The 13,181-nt window shown below is 28.7% G+C and overlaps 1 protein-coding gene across 1 annotated transcript; it reads left to right on the top strand.

Moving 5' to 3' along the window:
- Nucleotides 1-8,710: 8,710 nt before the first annotated feature.
- On the top strand, nucleotides 8,711-12,892 carry LOC129307751 (UDP-N-acetylglucosamine transporter ROCK1). Its single transcript, XM_054948628.1, has 7 exons — nucleotides 8,711-8,926; nucleotides 10,051-10,099; nucleotides 10,192-10,422; nucleotides 11,432-11,626; nucleotides 11,708-11,851; nucleotides 12,096-12,170; nucleotides 12,472-12,892. Exons 1-7 carry the CDS (start codon nucleotides 8,796-8,798, stop codon nucleotides 12,631-12,633), a joined length of 987 nt encoding a protein of 328 aa, XP_054804603.1. The 5' UTR covers nucleotides 8,711-8,795; the 3' UTR covers nucleotides 12,634-12,892.
- The last annotated feature ends 289 nt before the right edge of the window (nucleotides 12,893-13,181 follow it).

The raw sequence follows: 13,181 nt of genomic DNA, 5'->3' as shown, positions 1-13,181 counted from the left end.
CAAAATACCAATAACATCATCAGAGTTAGTGTAAAAGTGATCAATCTATTAAATCCCTTAAATGTTGAATGTTTAGTTGGCATTTAAGCAGAAGTTGACCATTGTTTCATTGATATGGATAAAAAATATTTTCAGATAAAATTCTCTGAAAGTTAATCGGTCATTGTATGAATATTATGTGAAAAAATGTCATTTTAACCAAATATCAAATTAAATCGCTTGTTTCTTTATAGAAATGGCAAAAACTATTTGAAAATTTTGAACCTATCATAAATGCAATTGCTTAAAATTGTGACAATATTCTTAAGCTAAGTGTGTTTAGTCTCGATCATCAATTTTGTACAATCTATTTCACTATATTGAATCTCAAGTTTTGTAGATAAAAAAAATGAGTGGAGAGGGAGAAAGAAAGGGCCAAGATACATGGTGATGGAAAGAAACCATGTGGTATTGATTTTGACAGATTGATCACTATTGCACTTACTAAAATAATATTATAAGTACTCATATAATGATTGATCAACATCTGTAAAAATTTATTTGTGAATTTTGTTATCCATATTAGGAAAAAAAATTGATCAGCTTTTTCCTAGGTGTTAGTTAAACGGTTAATATTTAAGAGATTTGATGGATTGGTCACTTTTGTACCAACTTTGATAATTTTATAAGTATTTTTGCTCTTGGCCAACGATTTCGTAGATATTTTTTTCCCTTTATCAGTTCACATCAGCAAAGACTGACACGTGACATATACAGTTAGCATTTAATGATCAAAGTTAACAGCGTTAGATTATAGTTAATGGTTTGGTGACTTTTACACCCATTCATGTAACATTATAGGTATTTTTGCTATTTTCTTTACTTTAGGATATTGGATGTCTGTGGTTGACCATTTTGTAAGTATTTTTACCTCTTTACCCTTCTTTTTTATAAACAAATCAAGTGGGGTTGTGTTATGTATCGAATTGTTTGGGAATTGTAATGATAACTAATGAATGGAGATTCAGTCTGGAAGAAGGGTTAAGTTCTGGCATTGATAAATTAATATTTAAATATTTTTTAAAAGAATCATTCATATTTAATACCTAATTGTATATCAAACTACTTTCAATAAGAGGATATCTATAAAAAAAAAATATATTATAAAGATAATGCCTCTACCCTCTCACATCTTCAAGGTCTCCATGAATAGAGCTTTAACTGACAGAATACACTCTGGAGGAGAAATACACATGGAAGAATCCACTGAGAGGCTTTGTGAGATTTTGGAGTTTAAAGTTGAAATGGATGGTTCAGTTCTAGATAATCAAGTTGCTGCTTGCAGAGGAGTAATAAGAGATGATGCAAGTTATTGGGCAAGAGACTATTGTAGCAAATTGCCTAACTATCCTGCTGTTATTGCTGAAATTTGTGATTTTATTTTTGGGTTCGAACTTTGTTGGAACCTTGGCTGTAAAAATGGAGTCTGTCATGCTATCAACCTTATTACAAGGTACAACTTGCTTAACTACCTATTTCAGGACATTACTCTTCAAACTCGTGAGATGTTTTCTAAATGCAACGCTTCTCTTAGCTTTGAGTACAGGCATTTGAATTGTACTATTGATCGTTTTGTTAGAAAAGGCCATGATCTCCATTTTAATTTTTATATGTTTGACTAACCGTACCATTCTTCTATTAGGCATTGGTTGGTGAAAGATGTGCTCCTCGTTAGATATGAGTGATCTTGTTTTGTTTGTTTTTTCATTCTGTTGAATAATAGTATCTCCTTTACTTAAAAAAAAATCATTTGATTAAGCTTTGTTTTTTTGTAAAAAAAATTAATCATTTAATCTATGTAATATTAACCCACTTATAACTAGGGCAGTTCAAATGGTTTGAAAGCTTGGTCAGCTTGGTCCTTCCCAAGCTAATTGGGCTAGTTGGGCCAGACATTGGGTTGGGATCAACCCTAGCCTGGCCCAAAATATTTATTTTATTTTATTTTTTTATTATTTTTGTCAAAACTTAATTATTTTATAATGTTATTTTATTTAATTTTCATATGTATTATATTATTTTTTATATTCATCATGAATATCTTTTATAATTTCAATTTTTTAATCATTTAAATATTTAAAATTGATTTTTTATTTATATCATATGAAAATGATAAATAATTTTTAATTATATATAATTTAAAAAATTATTACTTTAAATTCTAACATTTTTTTATAAATAATCCATTTTAAATAATTTCAACTATATTTTGTATTGTTTAATATATTTTTTGTATTTATTTTTTTAAAAAATTTCAAGCATTGGGCCAAAACCCGACCTCAGTGTTAGGATAGCCCGATACCCTAATGTGTACATAGGGTTAAGCGTCGGGCTAGGGTGGAGCTCAACCTGACCTAGCCCATGTATACTCCTACTTATAATCTAGTTCTTAAATTTCAACTCATTGTAATTTAATTCTTATCATTTTAACTAAGTTGTAAATTAATTTCTAAACTTTACCTCTTGTAATTTAATCTAGAGCTGATAATTTGGGCAGGCTAAGCTTATTCGAGCAAGGCTTATTTGGATCAGGCTTAAAGTATCAAACCCTTTCTAAAAAGCTCATATAACTAAATTCGACCGTAACACTTTCAGGCTTCAGGCTTATTTGGGTTGGTTGGAATACCCAAAACTTTTTAAAAATATTTTTTTATTTTTTTTAATTAAGTTTAATTTTTAAATAATTCTATTAAGTATAAGATATTTTTTTAACTTTAAAATAATAAAATAAAAAATAATAACTTATCAACTTTGTACTTAAGTAGCTCTATTATCATGTGAAATTTATTCATAAATATTTTCTTTACTTGTAAATTAATATCTTAGTTGTTTAAATATTACTCTTATCATAGTCATATATAAATATTTTATATATTTAAATTAAATTAAATTATTTTAATTATAATCAAGTTGATCTCAATTCATGGTTAGATCACTAATTTAAAATCATTGTCTTGATTATTTCAAATTTTTTAATAACTTTTAGATAAGTTATACTTTTTATTTTTTAAGAATATGAAAAAATAGCTATCATTACATTATATAAAAAAATCATTTAATTATGCATAGAATACTATTTTTATGAAATTATTTTTTTAATTTTTTATATTGTTTAACTCCTACATACAAAGAGTATTTATTTTAGTTTATTTTTAATTTTTAAAAATTTTGATGTAGACAATAATTAAATAATTATTTAAAAATATTTTTCTATTGATTATATTTATCTAGTAGAGCTGAGAATTCATATATGCCCTAAATTTATTTTTAAAATTATTTTAAATTTATTTTTAATTTAAAATTAATTATATTATTTTATAAAAAATAAAAAATATATTCTTTTAGATGTGCAAATAATTCATAGGATTCGAAACATTTTTTAAAAAAATGGGTCTTAAAATATAAAAATTAATATTAAAATATATTTTAAATATTATTTTGATATATTTTATTAATTAAAAATATGAAAAAATAAATATTGTTATTTTTAAAAAAACTATAGTAATACACTCAAATATATGGTATTTTAGTATAAATAACATAAAATTTAAAGAATTAATTAATATTTATTATATTTTTATATTTTTTAAAAAATATTCGGGTGTTTGAGTCAAGCCCAAACCTGATTGATCTTAGTTTAAATTTTTTCAGGCCTATTTAGGTAGTCTAAATAGGCTTAAACATTAAAAATTATTTTTTTAGAAAAGTTTAAGTTGGCATGAATTATCGATTCTAATTTAATCTCTATAATTTCAACTACTTAAATATTAATCCCTATATTTTAAAAAATAAAATTATAAAGATTAAAAGGGTTTAATAATTTAAATATCAGTAATAAATTTTAACATAATTTTAATTTTTATAATGTTATTACTAATGTTATAAATATTAAAATTTTAAAATATTATAAATATTAAATTTTTAATCTTTAAACAAATATTAAAGGCTTAAAATATTTTTAATCTTTATAATTTTATTTTTTTAAAATATGTGATTAATATTTAAGTGGTTGAATTATAAAGATTAAATTACAAAAGATAAAGTTTAGGAATTGAATTATAATTGAGTTAAAATTATAATGATTGACTTACAACAAATCAAAATTTAAAAATTAAATTATAATTAAGTTAAAATTATAGGAAATAAATGATTAATTTTTTAAAATTATTTTCTTAAACTTTTTGGGCCTTGGGTTTGGATCTTCTGACAGAATTTGGAGGAGAAAACTTTACGGATCATTATAGCCCACTTTTTTGAGGATTTTCAGGCGAAAACTTTCAAAAATTTAATGGGCCGGCCTGAAGGAAAAATTTTGCCAAAATGAACAATTTCAGAAAACATTGTTGTTATAGTCTTCAACGTTGGTGTTATCGTGAATATTTTAGTTATTGTTTTGTTCCAAAATTTAGCAACAACTATTTTGATGCCTAATTGCCTATTTTCATTAAGCAAAACCATTTTTTTCTTTTTTACCTTGAACCTTAAGGAAAACCTTGAGTCCAAGTCATACACATAAAAAGTTACCCCAATGAAAACTTCTATGCACGGGACTCAACTCAATTCAAATTAGTCCAGACTCAATCTCAATATGATTTTTGAAAACATGCTATCATCACTCAAAATAGGTGGGATTGTGTATTTATGAAAAAATAAATTATTTTTTTACTGAACATAAATTATATTGTTTAACTTTTTTATAAATACTCCAATTAGTTATAAATTTTAATCAATATAAAATATCTAACATGTCATATTATCTACAAATTTTGAATAATGTGACTCATTTATTAGATATTGTAAAATGCACAGAAAAATGTATAGTATTACATTAAATATTTTTTTTGATGAAGTTACCCCAAAAAAAAAATTTGGTGAAAAAAGGTACAAGAAAAAATTGGACAGCATTCTTTCTATCTCTAAGGAAGAAGGGATTGATGCTGCTTATCATCACTAAACATTAAAATATTTTTATTTAAAATAATTAGATATTAAATGTAGACACTTTTTTTAATAAAGATTCAACTTTAATTCATTGTGTCATAAGGAACTAACTTTTTTTTTTTAGATTAAATTCTGGTCAATAAACGTCACAAGTTCTTTTATTGAAAAACCTTTTTTAGGATGAAATATATAAGAGAAGGGATATTAACTATAAGAGAGCTAATAATTTCTTATGATAAACAATGTTAAGCGGAAAATTTTTGAGAGAAGACAATTATGTTACATGCAAATATCAATCAATTACTCAATGGATCACTTCTTGTGATAAACAATGTTAAGTGGAAATATTTGAGGAAAGACAATTATGTGACATACAAAAATGAATCGATAACTCAAGGGATGATCTCACCAAAGCCTTTTTCTTTACCATTGATATTCAGTATCTTAGGTATGTCCCATGTCGAGCTGAGAAAATTTTAACAAGATTTATACTAATTTAGATTGAGCTGAATCAAAATCTTTTTAAGTGAAAGCTCTATCATCAATATTCCTACATTCTTAAAGCTCGAATTCAATACTTCTAATTAAGCTGATATAATTTCATTTCTTGTTTATTTATAGCAATGTCATGCTTCATCTAATTTTAATGGGATTTCGACTAATTTAGATTGAGCTAAGTTAGGGTTTTTTTAGGTAAAAGTTTTATCATCAATGTTTCTACATTCTCAAAGCTCGAATTCAAGATTTTTAATTAAGCTGATATAATTTCATTTTTTTTATATATTTATAATTTCATCCTAACCACATGTGAAGGGTTATTTATTTATTTATTTTTTGTTCGGTAAACGGAAAGCTTTTTTTGAGTGAATGAAGAGTTTTTTTTGTTTTTGGTGATTTTAATATAGTTCATTTTATTCTCCAGTGGACTGTCTCTGTTTTTTTTTTTTTTTTAAATGGACGGGGGCTCATTTTATTTCATTCAATCTCTCTCAACCAAACCAAGTCCTTTGTTATACATGCTAAAACACTAAGAACCATGAAACACAGGGGCAGTGGGACCAGACCGGTTACGTGGGGCCTGTTTAAAAACCTATTTTAAAAATAATTTTTTTTAAAACAAGAAAAATATATTTGATAATGTATTTTAAAAAATATTTTAGAGAACAAAAAAATAAAATATTATTTTAAAGAATAAAAAAATGAAAACAACTTTTAAATATTCTGTAATTATTATTTTAAAAAATAAGGAATAATAAAAAAATACTTATTTTTATTATTTTTTATTTTCAAAATATATTTTATAAAATATTAATTTTTAAAATAATAAAATAAAAATAATTTCAAACAATCCCGTAGATTCTCCTCGTCCACGGTCCACTTGAAATGACCAAACCTGCCTGCCGTGCCCATGTGATGAACGTCATCATCATGATCATGATCATCATCATTTTTATTACAAGCGGCAAGGCTAAGCTTGAAAAAAGAGATTAAATCTAGAAAAAATCAAATTAAACATGAGGAAAATACATTCCTCGAATCTGATGCAGGAGGAAAATGAATGTGATTTTGCTCTCCTTCAACCTTCACACTGCTTCCTGAGGCTCCACTTTCCTTTCAGCACTATTCTCAATTTAGATGGAGTCGCATTAAAATTCTTTAATTTAAACATAGTTTTTAAATACATGTACTTCTCGTAGAATACTAAGCATTTTACTTTAATCTGGATGTTTCGAAATCTTACCTTTTGTAAACTGCATTAAAATTAATGTTCCTCGTACAGTGAAAATACTGTTTTTCTACAATATAAAAGATTATTTAATATTTAATGTTTTATTATATGTTTTTTTAATAATTATTATAACATAAAAAATTATAATTGTGTGTATCTGTAAGAATATAATTTATAATCCTCTTCATAGATCAAAGTAAAACCTCTATTTCAATTTATAAAATATATTTGAGAAAAATTCAGCACCTCAAAACTTAAGATATTTTAATAAAAAAATTTTTTTTAATAATATTTTTTAAACATTATATTTTTTATTATATTCTCTCTTTTTAATATAAAGTATTTTTTAACCACATGCATAACATGGGGGATTTTCTAGTTAAATTGTACACGGGGATATGTACAATATCATTGAATGACCGTTCACTTCTGATAAAAAACTACAACCTTCTTATAATTATATTTTGATAAGATTTAGTGTGTGTTTGACTTAAAAAATTTATTACTAAAATTAGAATTTAACTAAAGTTAACAATTGAGATTAAAAAAAAATCAATTAATATAATGTGATTTATGTTTAGATATTTTCTTTTTAGAAGTCAGATAGATAAACTGAAATTTGTTTGGATAAATTTATTTAAAATTCAATTGAAATATTTAATAACAAAAGTAAACATGAATTTTTTTGTATATATTCTTTGACTAATTAATAAATAAAAAATATTAAACTTAAAAATAAAGTTGTATACAATTTTAGTTTTATGTTATATATACACAAGTAGTTATTATATATATATATATATATATTCATTGAAAGCAAGACTTTTTTGAAAAAAAAATGCACTCTAGTTTTGTACAACTTAAATTTAAATAAAATACGTCTATAAAGTTGAGGGAAAATGATATAATGGAAAATCTAAATAATAAATAAACATAAAATAAAAATAAGTGTTAATGTTTTATACTTTTTGGCATTTAACACTGGAGCTCAGGTGGATAGATAAATGAACAGAAAATAAAAATAATAAATGAATAGAAAATAATAAATGAAGCAAAACAGGAGCTGGAGTTAGTAGATGAGAAGCGAGAGAAAGCATTGAATGCCAACATGAATGGAGAAGCTATGTATCATAGCGTGGGAAAAAATGCTCATTTATATCCTAACTGCAGTTGAAATTTTTTGCTCATCCAAATAATATTTTTTAAGCTTTTTATGTTCTAACCTCAGTTTTGTCTGTTCTAATTTAAGTTAAAAACTAATCCAAACATGTTAGACTAATTTAGATTGAGTTAGGTCAGGGTTTTTTTTTTAGTGAAAATTCTATCATCAATGTTCGTACATTCTTAAAGTTTGAATTTAAGAATTTCATTACCAGTTCAATCAAGATCCGGTGGCACAGAAGCTTTTTATTCTACCCTGTCCTCTACCTCCTCAACGATGCCACGACATCAAACGCTCCGTTCCGTTGTAGATTCTCCAGTGTCTCTCCAATTTCTTCCGGACATCACATTTCAGATGTTTTGCAATATTTGCGCCAACAGAAAAAATTGGTTTGTTACTTTGTTTAGTATATTTTTTGTCCTCTGGTCGAAAAAATAAACAAACCGAAGGCTAAAACTTAAAATCCTGTTCAAGTTGAATCTACCTCAACGATTGCGTTGTACCAACCGACTCTGCCGCCTCCGTGAGGCGTGAGAGCAAAATATCTTCACAAGTTCCCATTAGTTAGGCTCCAACCAGCGTCAAGAAATTAGCAACGTCACGCGTTTAATCTGCTTTTTCTTTTTCTTTTTTTTTTTTGAGACTTTTTCGGCTGCCAACTGGATCTGTTTTCTTTTTAATTTATTTAATTATAATTTGTTTTTGCATGACGACAAGACGAGCCAGTAACATTCCTCAAACTCGACCTGCGGATTGTCAACGACGCCGTTTTATAAGCCTCGTTAGATTTCACACGTGGTAAGAAAGCGTTTCGTCAAGGGAACGAGATTGGCATCGCATCAGATCAAAACCGGAGGGTCAAGAAAAGAAAAGAAATTCGAAGTTGAGAGAAGTAGTCAACCTTAGTATTTGTCGTCGCCAGCAATGGCGGCACCTAAGTCCAGAGGTACCGCTCAACAAGGCTCGCGCGGGATGAGTACAAGGGTTTGGCTCTATTCGATCCTTCTCACCCTGCAATATGGAGCTCAACCTTTGATTTCCAAATGGTTTATCAGGTCTCTTTACCAAGTTACTTCTAAGAATTCAATTGCCTTGATTACTTTTCTGTAATTTACTATTTGGTTCTGGATTCCTCCATCCAACGAGAATATGGGTTACTATGCATTTCTGTTGATTATACACGGACGCCAATTAATGCATATTCAGTTTATCCTGAACATGATGGTTTATTCGTTATTTTTTTCTGTCTGACATATTAAGATGGTATTTTCGATGCCTATCCAATAATGATAGAGACGGGTTTTATATCTATAATGATGTTCCCGTTAGGCTTATTGACTCTCCCTTATGTTAACAGATTAAGTATCTTGCAGGTCATTTAGTTTAGTAGTTGTTGGCAAGATTAATCTGGGGCATTGGAAAGACAAGATCGACTTAATCAGTTGAATTAGTAATCTACTAAAAAGTATAAAAGGATTACTAGACAGCTATAGGTGTATTTCTCAATTTCCAATGGTTAAATTTTAAGCAAAATTGTAGAAAAACAAAGGGGGTTTTAGAAGTTGAAACATTGCTTTCTTTCTTTTATTTGTTGACTTGAAGAAGGCCTAGTAAGGTCCAGATCGAGTTTTTTTCCCCCAAAAGTTGGATTTAGAAAGCCATATTAGCTGCATTCATATTCCTTATATTGAGTGTATGATATCCTAAAATATTTATGTAGATGGCCATATGATTACTTGGATGAGAAACTATCTGAAATCAAGGCCTCTCAGAGTTTGACTGAGAAACCAATACCCCACTTGTGTATTCTTGTCTACTAGTCTGTTTCTTCACAATGGAAGGAATTCCCTTGGGTTTATCCATAGAGTTGTGCTATTTCATGTAAGTGTATTGAAATTTTTAGTTCATGCCATTATCCTTACCTTCTTTGTATCTTATAGCTATACGCATGGTAAGTGCTATTGGTTTCTATGAGAATGATTAGTTTGTTTTTGTATCAAAATCATTTTGATTGGGGTTTACTCATTAGCATATGCTTCTTACTTGATTCTTGAGGGGAATTAATGTGTTAACTATGGAATTAATTTTCTAGTCATATCCTTGTGCATGAAGCAGGAACATTTTATTGTAAATGGTCATATAAACATGTCTTTTTAACTTCATTTTTCCCTTTTCACAGAAATGAAGTCATTGTAACTTCATCAGTTTTGGCATGTGAGGTTGTAAAGGTAACCATTAATCAAATTTGTCTTTGATGAGAACACATGTACTGTGCATTGCTTCTCTCATTACTCAAGTATTCTTTTATTATGCTTTTTAGGTTATATGTGCAGTAATTTTCATGGCAAAAGAGGGTACTTTAAAGAGAGCATGCAAAGAATGGACTTTGATTGGTGCATTGACTGCATCAGGACTTCCTGCAGCTATCTATGCTCTTCAAAATAGCTTGTTGCAAATTTCTTACAGGAATCTTGATTCACTCACATTCACAATGCTGAATCAGACAAAGATACTTTTCACTGCATTATTTACTTACTTAATATTAAGGCATGTCATTGGGATTAACATCCTTAATATTTATGCTTTTCTAGACCTAGCCCATATGTTCAAATGTGCATAAGAAGGAACACTAATTGTCATCTATGTTAGTTTGGTATATGGTTTGATTGAATAGTGCTTGCATATTGGAAGTGACATATTGTTTATCAGTCACTATAAGTTGTGATAAGCATATAATTATGGTTGTATACTTTCATAACAGCATATTTTCTCATTGGTTGCTATAAGATAAGGATTTTTGAGGCAGACAATGGTAATCTCTCTTTGAAATGGGTAACTGGTTTTTTGCCAAAGAAGAGAATATATGGTTTTTGAGATATTTGCTGGATTGGCATCCAGACATGTATTTCATTTATAGGATTGCTTTATTGCCCTCTTTATAAACCATAAATTCATATAATGTTTTGGACTTTTGGGTGTTTAGTGACCTCCTGTGTATTTTATTTATGCTTAGTATCTTGGTTCTTATCTTAATTTGGGTTCAGTTCATACAATATGGCCTTAGCTCAGTAAGTCTGGATTGGTTGAAGGACAGTTCCATTTCTAAGGATAGGAAGTACTAAGGGATGGTAAAGCCAGAGTTATTTGTCTGCCTTTTCTCTTCCTTTCCCTGTTTCTTTTGGTGGAGGGAGCTGGGGTAGATAGGGATTTGTTATATGCCTAAGGTAGTTTTAGTAAGGATGCCTTTTTGTTCCATTGTTTCATCTAATTTTTTTCCCGGCCATCTTTTTGTGACCTGTGGGCTTCTATATAAAAGTGATTTGTGCTTATGGCCTGGATCGGTTAACGACTTATTGTAATTTTTTTTTTTTTATAGAAAACACTTGCTTCTTTTTGTAGTGAGAGAGGACATTAAAGTGTTTTTACACACAGTTAATGTGGATTATACTTGTTAGTAGATTTTAGCAAAGGCATGAAAATTTAGATAAGAAGTGCTTCACATGGTATTAAATGAGATCTTATGGGTGTTCAAGGCATCTTATAATAGCTTATACAGGCAGAAACAATCAATTCAACAACTTGGAGCTCTATTCTTGCTGATAGTTGCGGCTGTTCTTTTAAGCATTGGCGAAAGCTCTAACAAAGGTTCTACTGGTGGTAATCCTGATCAGATTTTATTTTATGGAATTGTTCCAGTATTAGCTGCTTCAGTGCTATCTGGGTTGGCTTCTGCATTGTGTCAATGGGCCTCTCAGGTTACAAGAACTTTGTAGTTTCAGATTTTTTATTTATATGTTTTTTGTTTATACTTGTAGTATTCATTCATTTGATCACAGGTTAAAAGACACTCGTCATACTTGATGACTATAGAGATGTCTATTGTTGGGAGTCTGTGCTTGTCTATCAGTACTTTGAAATCTCCAGATGGCAAAGCCATGAGGCAAAAGGGGTTCTTTTATGGTTGGACTCCTTTAACTTTGGTAACATTCTTTCTGTGTTTCTAAGCATTTATATTTGAGTCATGCTTGTGCATGTATTAAAGTCAATACAACCCTGGTATAGGTCTAGAAGACTTGAAAAGTTCAAATCTTGGTCCCCTTGGTTAAGCATTTGCATTCAGCTGCAATGCAATGTCCAGGATGTGTTTTATGACTGTCAAGGTTTCTGTTGATGCTATCTAACTTTATGTTATTTATGTTACATATTGTTATTTATTCATTTCAGATCCCAGTAATTTCCAATGCTCTTGGTGGAATTCTTGTAGGCTTAATTACAACCTATGCTGGTGGTGTTAGAAAGGTAATAAATTGGTTATTTTGGAGGAATCATATTATGAGGTTTTTAATTTTGTGTCCATGATTACTGTTTTAATGATGTTTTTGCTGGACCTTACTGGTGAAGCAGTTGCATAAAGTTGAAATTATTAAACTGCATATCTATGCTTTCTTATGTAATGCAGGTTTAAACGTGTAACATTGCTGCTAGATAACTTATAAAAACAATTAAACAATTGAGAAGCTTAGTAATTGGCAGAACAAATTAATACTTACTATTGTATGAAGGTACTTATGCCGTGGCTCTGGTTCTGATGTGGTTACAGGGATTTGTCATTGTTTCTGCTCTTCTAGTTACCGCATTATTGCAGTTTATTTTTGAAGGAAAGCCACCTTCCATATGTTGCCTTGCGGCTCTTCCACTTGTGGTTAGTAGCATTTCAATATACCAGAAATACCCCTACCAGCTTAAGAAGAAGGTGTCATAAAGTCTAACTGCCAGAGGATGTGGAAGGCATGAAATTGGTTCTTTTTTTATGTTCAAAATGTTTGCATCTTGTATATGATAGAAAGCATGAATTCTTCTCAAAATAGACCTGGACTGCTAGTCAATGGAATTAGGTTGTTATCCAGATTTCTCTTCGAACTTTCCTGGAGGGGTATATATTTTGGCCTCTTCATTTTGTAACACACGAGGACATGATAATGAAATTCATTCAGAAAAAAAGCATTATTTGATACGACTCATTTGCTAGCAAATCTAATCTTATTTTTTTGGCCAATTGCAATTAAATTTATATCAATTAAATTATGTTGACATTCATCTCTTGTCATGCCAACACTATGCCAATACTCAATATACCCTTTATTTGAAAAGTTGTTCTTATTGTTATTATAAGAAACAAAGATGCTGAAAGAAACCTAATTAAGAGAAACAAGATCAGCTAGTCTGGGAGAATAAGCACCTACAAAAGACCTATTCCAAGCACCTAAACTTAAAGAAGGTAAAAGTTCCAAGAAAACATTACTATAATAA

The sequence above is a fragment of the Prosopis cineraria genome, unplaced genomic scaffold (assembly GCF_029017545.1).
Source record: "Prosopis cineraria cultivar Desert tree isolate PC_DT_omini unplaced genomic scaffold, ASM2901754v1 PC4, whole genome shotgun sequence".
In the NCBI taxonomy this organism is placed as follows: domain Eukaryota; kingdom Viridiplantae; phylum Streptophyta; class Magnoliopsida; order Fabales; family Fabaceae; genus Prosopis; species Prosopis cineraria.
This window is presented reverse-complemented; position numbering and strand designations above follow the sequence as displayed.

Coding starts and splice junctions, on each gene's coding strand:
- LOC129307751 (XM_054948628.1), top strand. CDS start 8,796: ATGGCGGCACCTAAGTCCAGAGGTACCGCTCAACAAGGCTCGCGCGGG. Junction 11,852..12,095: donor GTTGGACTCCTTTAACTTTG/GTAACATTCTTT, acceptor TATTCATTTCAG/ATCCCAGTAATTTCCAATGC. Junction 12,171..12,471: donor ATGCTGGTGGTGTTAGAAAG/GTAATAAATTGG, acceptor ATGTGGTTACAG/GGATTTGTCATTGTTTCTGC.